This window comes from Mesoplodon bidens, assembly GCF_964165515.1.
Source record: "Mesoplodon bidens genome assembly, chromosome: 7".
In the NCBI taxonomy this organism is placed as follows: Eukaryota; Metazoa; Chordata; class Mammalia; order Artiodactyla; family Ziphiidae; genus Mesoplodon; species Mesoplodon bidens.
Window position 1 is genome coordinate 59632434 of NC_138164.1, and position 17850 is coordinate 59650283.

The 17850-nt window shown below is 45.1% G+C and overlaps 1 protein-coding gene and 1 long non-coding RNA gene across 4 annotated transcripts in view; one reads left to right on the top strand and one right to left on the bottom strand.

The window, feature by feature from the left end:
- Window positions 1-5259: 5259 nt before the first annotated feature.
- Window positions 5260-17850, bottom strand: part of FCHSD2 (FCH and double SH3 domains 2) — a 299906-nt gene continuing 287315 nt past the window's right edge. For all 3 annotated transcript variants that reach the window (XM_081240865.1, XM_081240864.1, XM_081240866.1), the window contains 6 exons: window positions 12602-12685; window positions 12304-12481; window positions 11798-12018; window positions 10686-10815; window positions 10461-10543; window positions 5260-7981 (listed from right to left, as the gene is read on the bottom strand). In XM_081240865.1, the coding sequence (XP_081096991.1) occupies window positions 7898-7981; window positions 10461-10543; window positions 10686-10815; window positions 11798-12018; window positions 12304-12481; window positions 12602-12685 (780 nt within the window). In that variant the 3' untranslated portion in view covers window positions 5260-7897. The remainder of the gene's footprint in view (window positions 7982-10460; window positions 10544-10685; window positions 10816-11797; window positions 12019-12303; window positions 12482-12601; window positions 12686-17850) is intronic.
- On the top strand, window positions 8000-9465 carry LOC308620947. Its single transcript, XR_014016365.1, has 2 exons — window positions 8000-8366; window positions 9212-9465. It is a non-coding gene; the product is annotated as an uncharacterized lncRNA (long non-coding RNA).

Genomic DNA, 17850 nt, shown 5'->3' on the forward strand with positions numbered 1-17850 from the left:
TACATGGCAGACCCAGTAGGGTGGAACCTGGGCACTCCATTTCCTTCCCCAATCTGGGGCGTGGAGGAGGGTCAGTGGGATGGCCATTGCCAGTCACCAGGCATTGAAGGGGACTTCCGTCCCTGAGTGATAGGGGCTGACCTCGGGGGGTCCGCTCAGTTGAGATTCAAGGCTTTACTCTAGAACTCTCAGCCTCCTTTATTACCTTACAGTGTCTCTCCTGAGTCCCAGGGTTTTGCAAACTATTTCCAGGATGGGCAGGAGAGAGCTAAGAGCCAGGACTCTGCAGCTAGACTGTCTGGGTTTGAATCTCTGCTCTGCTATTTAGTAGCAGAATGATTTTGAGCAAGTTACTTAATGTCTTTGTGCCATAGTTTGCTCCTGTGTAAAATGGGAAAACAGTAGTATCTACCTCAAAGACTGTTGTTAAGGACTCGATGCATTAGTATTTGTAAAGTTCCTGGCACATGACAAAGGCTGTGTAAGTGTTGGCTAAATACTCAAAGCTACACTCTGCCGACCCCAGCTCACTCACTGCCCTTGGCCCAGCTGTCCCCTGAGCTCTGGGTGACATACCCAGCTGCCTCCTAGGCATCATCTATCCCTGTCATAAGCGTCTCTTCCCCTCACACCCCACTTCTTGGGCACCAAGGTGTGGGGCTGTTGCGTCTAACACTCCTTTCCATTCCTGCTGCCACTGCAGGCCACCTTGTCCTCGACCTGCTGTCTCCACCTAGTCCCCTCCTTGCCACGGCCAGAGTGACTTTCTAACGTGTTGTGGTCATACGTCCAACCGTTTGAAGTTCTGCACTGCCTGCAAAGAAACTCCTTACCCTCAGGATGTGGCCCTGCTGGCCTCAGCTGCATCTTCACTCTGTTGCTACTCTGAATGTGTCTTGGGTGTGATTTTCTCTCTGCCCAGAATGTTCTTCCCTCCCAGCTCCTAATTCAAATTTGTCCTTCAGGATCCCCTCACTGAGAGCCTCTCCTCACCTGCCAGGCTGGCTAGGAGCCTCCTCCATCTCTATGCGCCCTCCCCCCTTTTGTGTCTGCCTCCCTCCCTCTCAGTCAGGAAGCTCTTGGGAGAGGCCAGGATGGGAGCAAAGTATTCCCTGGGATCAGGCCTCAGAGCCACAAACAAAGCCTCAGGAAATGTTCATAAGTGACTAAATTCTCTTATTTGAGGACTCAGCAAGTCTAACAGTCAAAGACTCTAGGGGCTTCCCTGGTGGCACAGTGGTTGAGAGTCCGCCTGCCGATGCAGGGGATGCGGGTTCGTGCCCCGGCCCGGGAAGATCCCACATGCCATGGAGTGGCTGGGCCCGTGAGCCATGGCCGCTGGGCCTGCGTGTCCGGAGCCTGTGCTCCGCGATGGGAGAGGCCACAACAGTGAGAGGCCCACGTACCGCAAAAAAAAAAAAAAAAAGACTAGGAGTCCAGTATCTTTTGAATCTCAGACTGCTGAAGGTCTGGCCCTCATGCCCTGGCTCCCAGTGGCCACCAGGAGTCACCAGCTGCCTAGGTCTGCCAAGGCCATTCTCCCGCCTCCTGGGATTCACGGCCAGAAAGACCAAAGCTTCCAGTAGCCACCGTCACTGAGCTGCGTCAGGCCCTGTGCTCTGTGCTTTCTATCCAGTATCTTGTTCCTCCCAACCACCTTGTGATGTAGGTCTCTCACAGATGAGAAAATTGAGGCTCAGAGAGGGTAAGTGATATAAGATCCTCACAGTTGGCACAGCAGGATTGTGACTCTTGTCATACTGTTTTTTTTTTTTTTAAACAAAATGTCAGAGAATCTGGGCTCCCAATTAGGCAGAGCTGCAGTGCATTACCCGCCGTGCTCCAGCAGTGTGGCCACTGCCTCCATCGGGTAGGTGATTCTAGCTTTCTGTCTAAATCCCTCCCTACTTCTCTTTTTCCATTCTGCCCCTGGGTGCCTAGGCCTGAGCCGGGGGGGGTTAGTGTCCTTTGAACTGAGGGACATGCAGGGCCGCAGGAGGGAGGTGAACTTGAATCCTGGGAGGCTGTTAAACCAGCTACATCATCTGGGGCAAGTGCCTCACAGGCCTGCAGCGAAGACTGCTTAGAGAATGCAGAAAAGGAGCTCAGGAAGTTATATGACTCACCTCCTGGGACAGTGACCCCTTCACTCCCCTTAAGCCTCCTTCCTTCCTGGGGCAGCTCTGCTAGCAGATGCCTGCCTCACTCGGAGCACACGCACACCGTAACTGACTTGGAGGGGATGCTTCCTGGAGGAGGAAGTCTGGAAGGCCAGAGGCAGGCTGGGCATTCCAGGGAATGAGGCAAGTGCGGGGGAAAGGGTTGGCAAAGGCCACGCAGGGGAAGAGCTCAGAGGGGTGCCAGCTGGGAAGGCTGTACCTCTAGTCTTTGCAGTCCCGGGCAGCAGAGGGGGCAGGGATAGAACCCTGTGCTTAAAACCGCTCTGATACGGGGACATGTGTATGCATATGGCTGATTCGCTTTGTTGTGCGACAGAATCTAACACGGTATTGGGAAGCAATTAGACTCCAACAAAGATGTATTTAAAAAAAAACCGCTCTGAGCTTCCGGTTCTCTCCAGGTTTTCAATAGTTGCTCCTCAGGTGTTCAGTACACAGGGGCTGCCTGCCTGAGTTTGTTCCCTAATGTCAAGTGTCGCCCTTGCTGTGCGTATGGACTGAGGGCCAGAGGGACCAGGGTCACACAGCAGAGCAGGGATAAGAATCCAGGCCCCCGATTCCTTCTTTTCTAAAAACGGGACTTAGGTTCTGCAGAGAGGTGCTGGCCTGGTCTTCTGGAGGCCACGTTCTAGGTTCTACTCCCCGTTATCTTCCTGAGAGAACTTGGGCGAATCACAGCGGGGAGAGTTTCCCCGTCTGTGAGACTCTTTCTGCTCCATGGCCCTGTGCCTCACCAGTGGTGATCCGGGCTCCTCCCTAGGGCTGTTGTACAGGCATGGGTACCACCTCCTCTGCCTGCCTGAAGCTTGAGAGGGACAAATGACAGAGGCTCTTGCTCTGGGCTCCTACTGCCCCTTGGTCATCTCCCTGTCCTGGGAGAGGCACCTTGGCTTGAAACCGCTGTTCCCATGTCACCCCCACCAGATGTGAGCCCGTTGGTGACGGGGATGGGAACTGAGTCACTTATGTCTCAATGCCCAGAATGTGGCCTGGGGCAGTAAGTTTGCTGACTGAACAGAGGTGGTCCTGGCCCATCGTTCTCTGGAGGAATCCTGGTGGCACTAGGTGTGGACCCATCTGTGAGATGCGACATGACGTGTCTGGTACAGGTGGTTTTCTTACAGATGCATATCCACTAGTCAAAAATATTTTCAGCTTATCTGCACATTATCTTATTTGATCCCCCTGGGTCTTAACGAAGTTTGTGTTGTCTTCTCGTTCCCACTTTAGAGATAAGAGCAAAGCCCAGAAGGGTGAAGGGATGACCCTAAGGACACAGGTAATCGAGGCAGCCCAGGGACCTGAATACAGGCCTCTTGACCAGGCTCTTCCCCTGCCCCTCACAGGAGCAAGTGGGTGACAAAAAGCATGCTCAGGTGTTTAGCACACAGTGTGGAAGAGGTGTGAACCCTAAGAGGTGTGTTCATTTCTGTTGTTTCAGGATAACATTCCAGGAAAATATTCCCAGACCAGGGCTCTCTGACACAGACATGGCAGAAATGCTGCATTTGTTTTTTTGGCCAGTGGGACCAGGGGAAAATGGTCCAGAAACAAGATGCTCTTTGGCATTCACGGGGTTCTTGGCAGATCAAGCAGTAACAGCCAACACGGAGCATCTAGGAGGAAACTTATACTGGTTAAGTTGTAGGATTTCAGGACAAATTACAATTCTCTCCCTTCTAAACTAAAATTTCTGTAACGTGATTGTATTTTAGTCATGAAAAATAGCTTCATGACGAGCATTAAATGCAAAGATTCAGCCAGATTTTTTTATGAGGCCCCTCAGAGGGTTAGGAAATAACGGGCTTGACAACCGAAAGCTTTGGCCAGGCTCCTTGGGCAGTGAGTGAATAGTGCAGCCCGGGTGTGACCACAACCCAGAGGACAGTTTGCTCTGTCCCAGTGGAGAGTCCAGTGGCTTGAATTTTCAACTTTCGGCCATCCTGAGAAGTCTCTGTGTTCGTAGTCTGTTCTCAAATATTGTGACCTTTTTGTGTGATGTTCTCACTCTGCATCTAGAAACAACTTACCTAGAACATAAGAGTTGGATAAACCCTTGGAAATCATCTCATTCTACTTCTTTTAAAGCCGGGGTTGTGGCAGCCCAGTGGAAAGGGCGTCCATGAAGTGGTGGCAGGGCTAAGGCCAGAGGATATCCTCCCAGTTGCTTCTGTCTGCCTGTGGGTGTGGGCTGGGGTGGTGGGTCATAGAGGAAAGGGATCTAGCTGATGTGCTGCGAATCTGGTTCAGCTGCCTTACCTTTAGTTCCTGGGATGAAGGAGGCCCCAATATAGCTATGATACAGGGGTGGGATGATTAGCTTAATTCCGTCCGCTGGTCACAGACCAGGCCACTGGGGCCAACAGTAGTCTTGAATGCGAGCAGCTTTCATTAGCAGGGGAAGGCAAAGATGGAACTGATATTAAATGTGCACTGATAGTCCTTACCATATTTATGGTGAAGCGCTTTCACACCCACTCTTTCCATTGGGCCTCGTGACAGCCCTGTGTTACTAGGAGGCTGGAAGGAGCACTTCTGTAGGGGAGGCTGCTGAAGGTGGGGGAGGTGATGGTGAGGAATGCTTGTGGTGCCCACCCTGTGCTGCACACTTTACATGTCCTTGGATCCACAGCATTATTCTCATGTTTCCGATGGGGACACTGAAGCTGGGTTCCACAGCTGTCAAGTGGGAGGCAGGATTTAACTCAGACCTTCCAACTCCAAAGTCCATGTTGTCTTCTACGCTGTTGGTGGGAGTGTCAATGGATACGGTCATTTTGGAGGCCAATTTGGCAATATCTAACAAAATTAAATACACACATACCCTTTTGACTCTCAAATTACGTATTTAGGAATTCACCCAATATTTTTACTGGAACAAATTTTTAAAGAATTATGTACAAAGGTTAATTTCAACTTTCGAATAGCAAATGGATGAATACAACCTCATCATCTATCACTGTAGGAATGTTTAAATTGTGATATATCCTAACAGTGGAATATAATGCAGCCTTCAAAAAGAATGAGGTAAACCTAAATGTATTATATAATCTCACATATAAAGGCAGTGTGTGCATATGAGTTCTATGCACAGAGAACGTCTGGAAGAATACATATAGCACATACGCAGCTCTGGAAGAGGAGGGCTGTGGGGCCCCTCCCCAAACAGGCTGACCTCTGGTCCTCACTGGGCCGGCTGGCAGCCAGAGGGACTTGGCTTTTCACCTGGAATCATCTAGCCACCCCCGAGACCAGTAAAATCTCCTTCCCTTGACTCATTACTCAGGGTGGAGGTTTAGGAAAGGACAGAGTAGTCCAGAGTGCCCACTTCTAGAAGCCAGCAGTCACATCCTCTGAGGGGACTCAGTGGCCCTCCTCTTGCCCTTCCAGCTGCAGAATCAGAGCTCCCTCCTCAGCTCCCTCAGCACACTCTCTGCCTCGCCCTTCCAGCACCTCACACAGTACTGTCCTCACGTGTATACCTTTTTTCTCCACTGGGAAAGAATCTTGAGAGCCAAGACCACAACTTATTTCTATCTCTAGCATTCAGGGTATTAGACCTGGCAGGTGGGTGGCATGCGGGACTGTTTGTCCCATGGATGGATTAATTTACTTACCCCTCTGTATCTGTTGTAGGGTTTAAAGGAGGGCCTAGAAGTGTCTTTATAAGAAGCACTGGGTATTTGGAAAAGCCTGCTTACTCAAATCTTTTTATAAGTAAAACTTAGAAAACGTAATTCCATTTTTTTTATTATTCAACATTTTATACATAATAAATACAAAGTTTTTACAGCCACTGTAAAGAAAGCACATCTGCACAGAGGCGCTTCCTCTGAGCCCAGCCGTGTGCACTGTGACACTGGATTACATGTCCTGGAGGGAGGGGTTCTTTTTAAAAAGGAGGCGTATTTTTACAACTTTGTTTTTTTAAAATAAAATTAGCAGCTCTTCCAAAAAATATTTTAAAATATAACAAAAGATTTCAAATAACCCTCTGAGAATGTGGAAAACCCAGATTCAAGGACAATTTTGCTAGCTAAAGAGAGAATACAAGACTGGGTGGCAAGAACTGCCTGATTTCAGCACTTTGAAGATTTCTAAAGTGCTTTGAAGATTTTAAACTTATCAACAAACTTTAAAATCTTAAAAAAAAAAAACCCACCCTTTAAATTTCTTTTTTAAACTTAAGAATAAGTTTGATAAACACAAAAAGACCTCAAATAGATCAACAGGTTAAGAAGCAAAAAACAAAAACAAAAATCCTCAAATCATGGAGAAAATTCATCAATGGGTACTGTCACTGAAGTGATCAAATGACTAACTGAAAATTTCTAGCTCTGACCTTACTTTTGGTCAAAAATCCCATGGGGACATTTGGCGAGCATTTCAAGTTTTTAGATTCTTAGGAGGGATGGCGTTTTCAAAGCATAAGACAACTTTCGAATTAAATTCTGCAAATTTGATTTTAAAAGCAACTGGCAAATATCCCTTAGTCCCTAAGTAATGCACTCCCTATCTTCCATAGGAGGTGGAGGGCCGCCAGAGGCCTACTCTGGGATGCCTGCTGCTATGGGTTTGTTAGCCTGCAGAGAAGGCTACTCCTGGCTCTCCCTGTGACATGGAGAACTTGTCAATTTGCACCTGTGGAATCCTTTAGTCCTTCACAGGAAGCTAGTTTCCATGAGCCACAGGTTCTTCCTCCCAAGGAAATGTCAGGTCAGTTGGACCTGGGAAGCTGCATTTTATGTGGTGGGTGGCTGCCTGGGCCAGTGGGCTGGCTTGGGAATAAAATAATGCTAGAGGCCTCCCCAGTAGAGAAGCTCGACAAGGCAAGTATGTGTCCCCAGTTTATCTAGACATTCAGATTCTAAGGATACTGGTCAGAATAGTATACGCTGCAAAAATTAAAATGAAAAATACCCAAATATAAAAAGAACATTAAATTGGCTCACTTCAGATCTGGAAGCTCCATTTCTGCTTTCGCCACAGCCTCCTTTCTATTAGTCTATGTGATGGGATGAGATTCGGCTACTAGTTCAGCCCCTCCATGTTAGCTCCACTAATACTAAATGAATGGCATAAATATTAATACAAAGGACGCTGTTATTGTTTTAAATCTGTTAGTTGTGGAAGAGATGTGCATTAATGCAGTTGGTGCTAAACTCAGGGCAGTCCATTTTTTTCCAATACGGTTTCAGTTTCTCAATTTGGGGACTAACTGCGGGGAGGAGCCAGCCTCTCCTGAAATCCCTCCTCCTGCTTCCTTATGTAGCCAACATGATCTGATTAAACTCAATCAGATGAGCAAAAGCCACCTGAAGAAAGATGAGACTCTTTGCCACATCCTTGTGGCCACAGTAATATACTGTACGAGTGCACATGATCAGTATCTCTGTGACTGTGCCCTGATTGAGGCCTGGTCTTGAGTCTCATACAAAAATGGGCCACTGTTAGGCAAGAGGGCTGTCCCCCTCTGTGCTTCTAGGGCCCTCTAGGATTTGTGCTGTGGTAGGAGAGATGACATAGAAAATGACAACAAAAAAAGGCACAAAATATTCAGAACATGGGAGGAGTCTACCAGGCCACCCAGTCACATATAATCCTCCTTGTTTTTGCTCTGTTCGAGTCATCATCATGCAAAGGTGCCTAAAAAACAAGACTGGCCAAACTCTAAGCCTGGCCTTGATTGTAGCAGTAACGGACGGGCAAAGCCATCATCACACCAGTGTGATTTCCACATCCTCGATCTTCTCTGCTGGCCTTCGGTGGTTCTGCGTAGGTGGAGGGGGAGCTGCCCGGACCTGAGCAGGAAACCATCACATGGATTGTCAGTCAGCTTCCCGATTCAGTGCCTGAAGCATCCAAACCCCAACTAGTCATTTATCCAAGGACATGGGCACCCCAGGGCTCTCAGAAATGCTCTAAGCATGTGCTTTCAACTTAATTTTCACAACTTCTTACACTGAGAAGGACCTACTGTTCTGGATGAAATGTGAAACTCATGATTCAGGTTCTTGCCTCGGCTGAAATCCTCATGGGCACAAGAGTCTTTGTAGCCCTAGAAGCCTCGTCCAAAGCAAAGGCCTAGAGTTGAAAGCAAGAGAGCAATGCTTGGAGAACTGAAAACCTTTCAACATGTCTTGGAAGGAGAGTTGCAAGAGAGAAGACTAGAGAAGTAGGCTGGGGGTAAGTCACGAAGGGCCTCATTAATCCATATTTTAAAATCGGAGCTTTATTCTGTAGGCAAAGAGGAATCTTTGGTGGATTTTAAACAGCAGTATCAGATGTGTGAAAAGATGACTCAGGTAAAAGTTTGAAGAAAACAGTGGTGGTGGGAGAGAATACAGGTGACAGTTTTGGAGACTCTGGTGGTGGTCTGAAAGAAAGCTGATGTTGGCCTGAACTAGGGTACCGGCAGTGGGGGAGCAGAGGGTGGAAAAACTTGACAGCTGTCTCCAAGGTAAACCTGGCAGGACTTGTGATGACTCTTTGTGGAAGGCAGGGTCAGGGAGGTGTCACGAGTGATGGCAGAGCACTGGCAGGATGGGGGCACCGCTCACCAGGACAGGAAATACGGGAGAAGGAGTATGTCTGGGAGGGAAGATAATTAACTCGTGTTTTGCTGAGTTTTGGGGGTTTTGGTACATACACACTGAGATTTCCACAAGTCTGAAGCTCAGGGAAGAGACTGGATTGGCAGTTATAAATCTGGGAGTTGTCAGTAAATAAATGGTTATCAAAGCCTTGGGAGTAGATGAGATTACTCAGAGAGTGACTCTAAGGACTTTAAGAGAAGCAGCCCGTGGAAGGAACCCTGAGAAGCATCAACAGAGATGGACAGAGGCAGAGAAGCCCGCAAAGGTCAATGAAAACATAACAGGGAAGAGCCAATTCTGACTCTGTGTTGGATCTGTTTCTTTGACTTTAACCTTTGCTCTTCGTTGCTTTTGTTATTATAATCATACATAGTGGCCTGCCTCAGGGAACCCTGCCCCTCTGCCTGAATGTTAAACTAAAGTGCCTTTGTTCAGCTCACAGGGAGACAATCTGATACTGCCCACCTGTGAATGGCTGCAGAAAAGAAGAAATTAACACATCCCCTCCCCATGCGGGCCAAGCAGGCAAAACTAATGGCCTTTTAACTTTACTTCCTCACCTCCTCCCCCACCTCTGTTCTATAAAATAAACAGGCATCCAGACCCCATAAGATGGTTTTTTGGGGACCCTAGTCTGCCATCTTCTTGGTCTGCCGGTTTTCCAAATAAAGTCGCTATTCTTCACCTCAGTACCTCATCTCCCGATTTATTGGCCTGTCGTGTGGCGAGAAGAGTGAGCTTGGACTCAGTAACAAAAAGGAAGGGCCAGGAAGTAGAAAGCAGACCAGGAAAGTGTGGTAGAACAAACAGGTCCACTTCTCTCCATTCCCGCTCTTACCCGCTAGTCCACACTACTGTCCCCTCTTGCTTGGACCACTGCTCCTGTGTCCGTTCTATCACCTTCCATTCATCCTCCACTTAGCTGCCATAGTAGTGTTTTAAAAATGCACAACTGGTCATATCACTGTCCTGCTTACAATCTTACAATAGCTTCCTAAACTTTTAGGATCAAGAACCAAGTCCTTAACAAGGTACTCAATATCTGCTGAATGAACAAAGCCAAAGGTAGTGAGTGGTTCAAAGAACTGTGTCAAATGCTGATAAGGGGGTCTAGGAAAATAAAATTGCAAATATGCACTAGATTAGCATGCAAAAGTTATGACCTTGGAAGAGCTGATTCACAGTGAGGTGGGGGGGGGTGGAGTCAGAGTGAGGGGTGAGTAGAGGTGATTATTTGTAAGAATAGATTCCTTTGAGAATAGAAGCTCTCAAACCTCAAAATGCATGTATCTTATTTCATCTCAGTGTCCGTCAAAGAGGCAATTAGAGGCCTGGAAAATAGGTTCTCATAAAATGCCTGCTGGAAAAAAAAAGGCTTCTGTTTCACAATTAGACCACTTTAATGCTCACCAGAGCTTGTTATAATTTAAATATACTTTAATAGCTGTCACCTTGCAATCTCACCATGGCTCAGTGAGGAAAGCACCAGTGTAAGCTAGACCTTCCAAGATGTGTTCATTTTTATAGCCTTCCTTTTCCAGAGCTCTTTTTAACTTCCCAACTCCATCTTACCCTGGCATGGAGGGAATTAGTAACAACACAGGGGTCATGGAGATACATTCATTTCTAACTTTCAATTTGGAGAAACTACACATTCTATAACCCTGCCAGATAAGAGACTTACAGGTCGTAGCTTCCCATATGAGGTCTCAGGAGTATGTCTGGATGCCTGTGAGAATCCTGGCGATTCGGCATGGAAGCTGTTTTCTAAGGGAGGGAATCAAAGAAGCTCAATTTATTTGTGTTGTTGAGCAATAAAAATGCTAATGCAGATCTGTTTGCTCTTCAGGTGAACGTTTGGATTTCTGAATGAAAGTGTATGTAGACCCATGCCCCGGAGAACCCTTACCATTTGCTGAAGGAGAGCGGGGGAAGTACTGGGAGCTCCTCTTATCTGGGCTGGGGTAAGGGCTACTAGGAGGCTGGTCATACAGTGGCAGTGGAGGCAGGGAGCCGGGCAGCTTGGGGGAGGGAGAGATCTGCAGCAAAGGGAAGAGAGGTTACCAAGTGCTCACTTGAGGAAGGAGAGACTAGCAGGCTTCTCTGACTACTCCTGGCAAATTACTTTTCTTTGGAGCTAAGTTATGATTATTAACTTTCTTGGTCAGCCTCATTAGAAGCAAATGAGCCTAGAATAACCACCCCAACCCCCAGTTTTGTGTTGCATTTAACTTTTTCCTTCCACAGATCTCATTATACTACTGATTTTAGTTTATCTTAAACAGTTACCAAGTCAAACCATTCTCTAGAGTTCTATTAAAAACATACCAAATTAGTCAGTTCAGTGAAGAACAAAAAAAGGGACAAGTTGTATTTTTCAGTGAAGATAAAATAATTGGCTGAGTTTCTGATTTCCCCACGTTCTGTAAATGTCACGCTAAGTGGTCACAATACCACACAAGCAAGATGGACAGACATGTTCCTTATGGTCCTGGACCTGCCAGGCCTGCTGTGACTGATCCGAACTAGAAGTTTCCTGTAAAGACGAGGTTTGCTATGATGAGCTAAGCCTATGGAGCTCTGGCAGGCTCATCAGTTCTCTGAAAAGGACTAGCAGGACCTGGGCTGGGCAGGGAGGCTCTGACAGTGTGAGGGAGAAAAAGAGCAAGCTAATATTTTTACTGCATAAACTAACCACAGAGACAATACACTCCCTCTCTGGTTTCTTTCTATCTCTCCACCAAACTATTCTTTTGTATGTCACACACAACTTAGTATTTTGGTTCCCCATTTCAGAGAACAGAATGTGGGAGAAGTGAGCTGTCATACAGCCACTGCACAAGAGCCTGACTGACAAGTCTCTGCTTCCCAAATTCAGTTTTGCAGAAACCCGGCAACCAAGGATTGGAGTGGTGAGGGTGAGGCCAAGACCACAGCCCACTTTCGCGTGGGTCAGCAGACTCCTTGGGAGTCATTTTCTTTAAACGTCTTTTAATTCAGCTTTCTCCCCCTGTTGTGCACCTGAATCTCTCGCATCCATGGAGTGTCACCATTTTCTGAGGCTGAAAGTTCTTCCACTAGCACTGACGGGAAAACTCCAATCCTCCCATTGAATTCCCCTTCCCAGAAGCCATCGTCATCCTGGTTTTCTTTGTTCAAGATTCGGATGATTGCTCCCTCAGGAAAAGATAATTCATCATCTGTCTGGCCCTCGTAGTCATAAAGTGCTTTCACAAAACAGACTAGGTAGCAAGAGAGAGAAAAATGCAGTAAGAACACTGACAACCAGGTTACTTTTGCAGCCACCCCATGCACAAGTGACAACTAAAAGGCCATCGTACAGCTATAATTCTGTACTCACTGAAGATCAACTTTAGGGCTCTACTGTACAAGATAAACGTGACCAAATAAACATATTACAGAAAGGGAATAAAGTTGTGCTTTTTAACCTACTGAAGGCTGACTCCAGGGTAATACAGTTTAGGCCAAATGTGACCAAATAAAGAGTGCCTTGTTTCAGTCTTTACCACTGGCATCTCCGTTGAGGCTGCCTGAAACGAGTTCGGCCTCCGTGGAATTGCTGGATGTGTGTGACCGACTGTCCAAAGCAGCCAAGGACTGCAGCATGCTCAGCAGACTGTTCGAGGTGGGAAACTGTAGGTACTTTTCTGGTACATAACCCACTTGGCCGACTTTATTTCGAGCCTGAGTAAAAGACATGTGACAAAACAGGTTTGCACACACAATTTGGACAGGGTACAACAAGAACCAAAACAAACTCCTGAAAATGTCACAAGAAGGGGCGATATGAGCAAAGGAATATACCTTTACCCAGTCTTCCATATCTCCATCTTCAATCACTTCTAACACCTCATGTTCCTCAATGGTCAACTCATCTGGTTGAGAAGCCTGCAATGTAGGATGGTCATGGACAAAATTAAAAAGGTTAGATAAAGAGCAGATGTGAACTGATCATAACAAAAACTGGGGATCAAAATATTGAAATGATTTTGAAAAACGTATTGAACATAAAAACTTGAGTGTTGTAAAACTATCATAATGAGGTGAAGTTTTACTTTAAAAAACTAAACAAAATAAAGCCACAACAAAAACTGGAGAAACGGAATCCTCAAGAGGCAATCAGGTTCAGTGAACACAGCACTCTGCTGGAAGTAGAGGACCTGGGTTCTAGCTCCAGCTTATGTATCTATTGGTAAGTTATTCAACTTCTTGATGCCTCCATTTCTTCAAAATGACAATCCTGCCATTCTCGGGAAGATGGGGGAGTTAGTGTGGGATGAATAAGCACAGAACCATGATGATTTGGGAAGCACAAGCAAAGGAGAAAGCCGTGAATTAGAACTACACCAGAGGGCTACCATGGAGGTGCAGGCTGTGAAAATGCAAAGAGCTATGTACATGGATTGACTGATAGCTTGAGCAGTGCCTGGAATTCGTCTGGAATCACCGTAAAACAGTGAGAAGAAAGAGAAGAAAGTTGTAGGAGAGAAATGATTGAGATTGGTCAAAGTTTGGATTTATTATGCTCCAACTTAACTGTAGAGACTAGGCTGATCCACTTGTGTGCTTCTGCAGAAGTTGCTGTGATTTTTTTTTTTTTTTAATCCCTAACAGCAGGAGTCCACTAGCACCAGACACCTAAATACTACACCTGAGGCAGTAGAATCTGAGAGCAAGCTCTCAGGGACTCTGCAGGGGGGTTGTAGAGAGAGACTTTGTGGCTTTGTTTTCTAGAGACTTGCCTGTCACATGTAACAGGAGGGGTCTGCGGACATCTTCTGGCTCTTAGTGAAAAGCCTTAAAAGCTTTCCCCAAGTCCCAACATTAGTTAAAACTACTGCTTTAGACCATATAGTTTTTCAGATCTCACAGTCTCAAAGTGTAAAATATCTCCAAATTACACAAGCAAAAGTAAGGCAAGACTCATTTCCAAAGACTCATTTCCCATTTCACGTACATTTCATCAAACCCAGATTCTGGATATTGCTATAATAGCTACTTGAGACCGAAAAATAGTATTGAAAATGGCTGACCAATCACAGAAATACTCCAGGACCAGAATTTTAAGTAGATTACCTCTGATCTCAAAATATGAGAAAAAAAAAAGCTCACTGATTTTTGATAGCTTTTCCAATGGAATTTTTTTTTTTTTTTTTTTTTTTTTTTTTGCTGTACGCGGGCCTCTCACTGCTGTGGCCCCTCCCGCCGCGGAGAACAGGCTCCGGACACACAGGCTCCGCGGCCATGGCTCGCGGGCCCAGCCGCTCCGCGGCACGCGGGATCCTCCGGGATAGGGGCACGAACCCGTGTCCCCTGCATCGGCAGGCGGACTCTCAACCACTGCGCCACCAGGGAAGCCCCCAATGGAATTTTTTAAAAATTTAATTTAATTTTTATACAGCAGGTTCTTATTAGTTATCTATTTGATACATATTAGTGTATATATGTCAATCCCAATCTCCCAATTCATCCCACCACCACCACCACCAACCCCCTCCAATGGAATTTTTTCACTAATCTGAAACCACACTATGCCTTGAATATACCAGCAAGAGGCACCTACATAACAAATTCTGTGGTAAAACTTAAAAAGTTATCAACACAACCAGATTTCAGTGTGTGACAGCAAAGCAGGAGGGTTAAGAACACCTTTAAATATAATGCTGCCCTTGTAAAAAAAGTCATGAAGGTCCATGCAAGTTGTCCAACATTGTTATATAAGCAGACACTAGCTTGATCATACCATACCTAAGCAGTGACCAATTCTTCCACTTGACAAGGTCAAGTCCTTTGCATGACACTCAAAACCCTGTGGTCTCTTGATGCTTTGGCCCCAGCAAACTATTCCCTATTCTCTGAACATACCACGTTCTTTATTGCCTCTATGCTTTTATCAGGCTGTTCCTTCTTTCCAGCAGGCCCTGCTCCCTCTTTCCCATATGGTGACTAGATTTAGATTACTGTGAGTTCAAGTCCAGCTTCAGTCTGTTTCTACAGGCAAGTGACCATAAGACCTTTTAGAGCCTCAGTTTTCTTTTTTATTCCTATTACAATGCAAGCTCCACGAGGGCAGAGATTTTTTGTCTGTGTTCATCAATGCTATATCCCCAAGCCTAGAAAAGAGCACAGCATGGTACATGGAAGGTGCTCACATACTGATATTTGTTGAATTAATGGGTTGGTTGATAATACCTTCGTTATAGGGTTATTGAAGGGATTAGAAAAAAATATATATATATATATGTATGATACCGGGCATACAGGACTTCATAAATGTTAGCTATTATTATTACTCATGATTTGATGCCCAGCTTATATGTTTTCCAAGACCACCCACAATGAGCTGGTTGCTTTTTCCTCCTTTTATTCTTAGATGGCTTTGAGCATCCCTCTAACACTGACTACTTTGGCACTCAAGTTAGTTGTTTGCACTTGTGCGCTTCCTATTAGAATGACTTACTTAAGGCAGGGAATGTAATTCTTCTCACTTATCCCAACTAAAGACAGCAAGTAGTCAGTAAATAGTTATTAAATAAACACGTGGTCTCACACTACCTCATGAAGTCCTAATACGCAGTGGCAGCCAGGACCCCAGAAGCAGCCATGCCCTCCATTCCCACCACTCCCACCACCATCTCTCTAAATTTCCTGTTTTCTTTTAAAACAATATGATTTTTCCTGATTACAAAAGTAATACATGTTCACTGTAGAAAAGCTAGAAATATGTATAATTAAGACCTTAAGGTAATACAATTTGGTATCTTACTTTTTGGACATATTTCTTCTTACATAAAAAACTCTAATATAATTTTCAATTATCTTCATAAAATTTTGTTATGGTTACATTATATGAATGGTTAATTTATTTAACTATTTCCTTATTGGACTGCCAACTTTGCTATTATAAAGTAGTACTATGATGAAAGAGCATTTTGTATCCAGAATGTTTTTCTATATTGTGGGTCACTTTCTTAGGATATATACTATAGTAGGGTCAAAGTTATGAGCATTTTTAAGGCTTTTGAAACTACTCCTTAAATTTAGCTTTTCTTTGTTCTCACCAGATTAACTTAGGCCTTCTTTGCTGGTCTGGACCATAGGAATCACAACTAGGTTTTTTTTTTTTTTTTTTTTTTTTTTTTTTAAATTTTTTTTTTTTTTTCTTTATTGCGGTACACGGGCCTCTCACTGTTGTGGCCTCTTCCGTTGCGGAGCACAGGCTCCGGACGCGCAGGCTCAGCGGCCATGGCTCACGGGCCCAGCTGCTCCACGGCATGTGGGATCTTCCCGGACCGGGGCACGAACCCGTGTCCCCTGCATCGGCAAGCGGACTCTCAACCACTGCACCACCAGGGAAGCCCCACAACTAGGTTTATAGTTAGTCTCTCTCCACTCTAATCTACCCTCTCTGGAATATCTATACCACGACCAGGGTTACCTTATTTAAAAGCCCAGTCTGATTTTAGGACACCCAATGGCTTCCTTCAGCCAGGATAAAAGCCAAACTCAGTCTGATCTACGGGTCTATCTGACATCTTTACTTCCAGCTGCTCTATTTCCCACACTTGATGCTCACACATCACTGAGTTTAACATTTCCTGAACACCCTATTATCTCATCAAACTGTGTCTCTGTATCTGCTGTTTGCTTATAAGGCTCTTTCCCTTCCCTACCTTATCACTGTAACTAGAAAGATCTTATTCATGACCCCATTGAAATGCTACCTCATCTGTAAAATTCCTCAGATGTAATAATCACTCAGATACCTAGGACCCTCTCTGTTTAAGGACCTTAAATTTTAATTCTGGAACTTCAAAGTAAATATAATACTGAGACGGAAGATAGGGAAACAATCCCAACCAAGTTTTATAATACTTTAAAACACCTTACAAGTATTTTGGAAGATGACTTCAAATTTTCAAAAGGTTATCAAAACAGTTTACATTGGGAAAAAAAAATCCCAACCCTTTTAGAAAAGAGGAAGTATTGTTAACTTAAATATATAATAAAAGGATGTTAAATGAAAAAAAGTCTGGTAATCACTGATATTGAGGAGTAAATAATATCAGCTTTTGGCTCTCCAGGGATGGTGGTGGTAAGAGTGAGACTGTCCCATGTATGATTTAGATTCTCTTCAGACCCTTCCTCTGCTGTTGTCCCTTGAGCATGGCATTAACATGAAAGGAATTCATTTAAATTAATGCCATTCATTAAAATGAAAGGGATTCATTTGTTCATGCCTTCCTTACATCATTCATTTATTCATTCCACAATTATTTCCTGAGGACCCACTATGTGCCAGGCACTGTCCTAGGTGCTGAAGATGCATACATAAGGTACACAGACAAGGTTTCTGCCTTCATGGACCTTTAGTGGAGAGTCAGATAAAGAAGTATGAAAACAAACAAGATTCAGTTTGGTTGGTGATAGGTGCTATATAGTAAATACATGAGGACAAAAGGGCAATGGGATAGAGTTGTGACTGGGGAGTTGGCTATGCATTTAGGTGGTCAGGGGAAACCTGACGAGGCACTATTTGAGCTGAGCCTATATGAAGAGCAGTGGGCAGCCAACCAAGATTTGGGAAAAGACAGTTCCAGGTAGGGGAGCAGCAAGTGCAAAGCTGTCAAGTCAGAGAGGAGCATAGTGCTTTTGAAGACTGAAAGGCAGCCAGAGTTGCTAACGTGTAGTGCATGGGCTGGGTGGGTTGGTCTGACATGAAGCTAAGGAGATTTGCAGGGGCCAGATCAATCTGGACATTATAGACCCTCGTGAAGAGTTTATTTTTCTTTGTGTGATGGAAAGCTTATAAAGGGTTTTAGACAGGGGAATAAAATAACCTCCTATAGGTATTAAAGATAATTCTGGCTGCAGAGTGGAAAGTGGACTGTTGGTAGACAAATATGAAGAAGGGATACCAATTATTAGGGTTTTTTTTCTTTTACAGTAATCAAAGCAGTGGCCTAGACCAAGATGCGAAATGTGAATGGATTCAGGATATGTTTTGGAGGTGGACTCAACAGGACTGGCTAGTGATTGATGAAGGGAGTAAG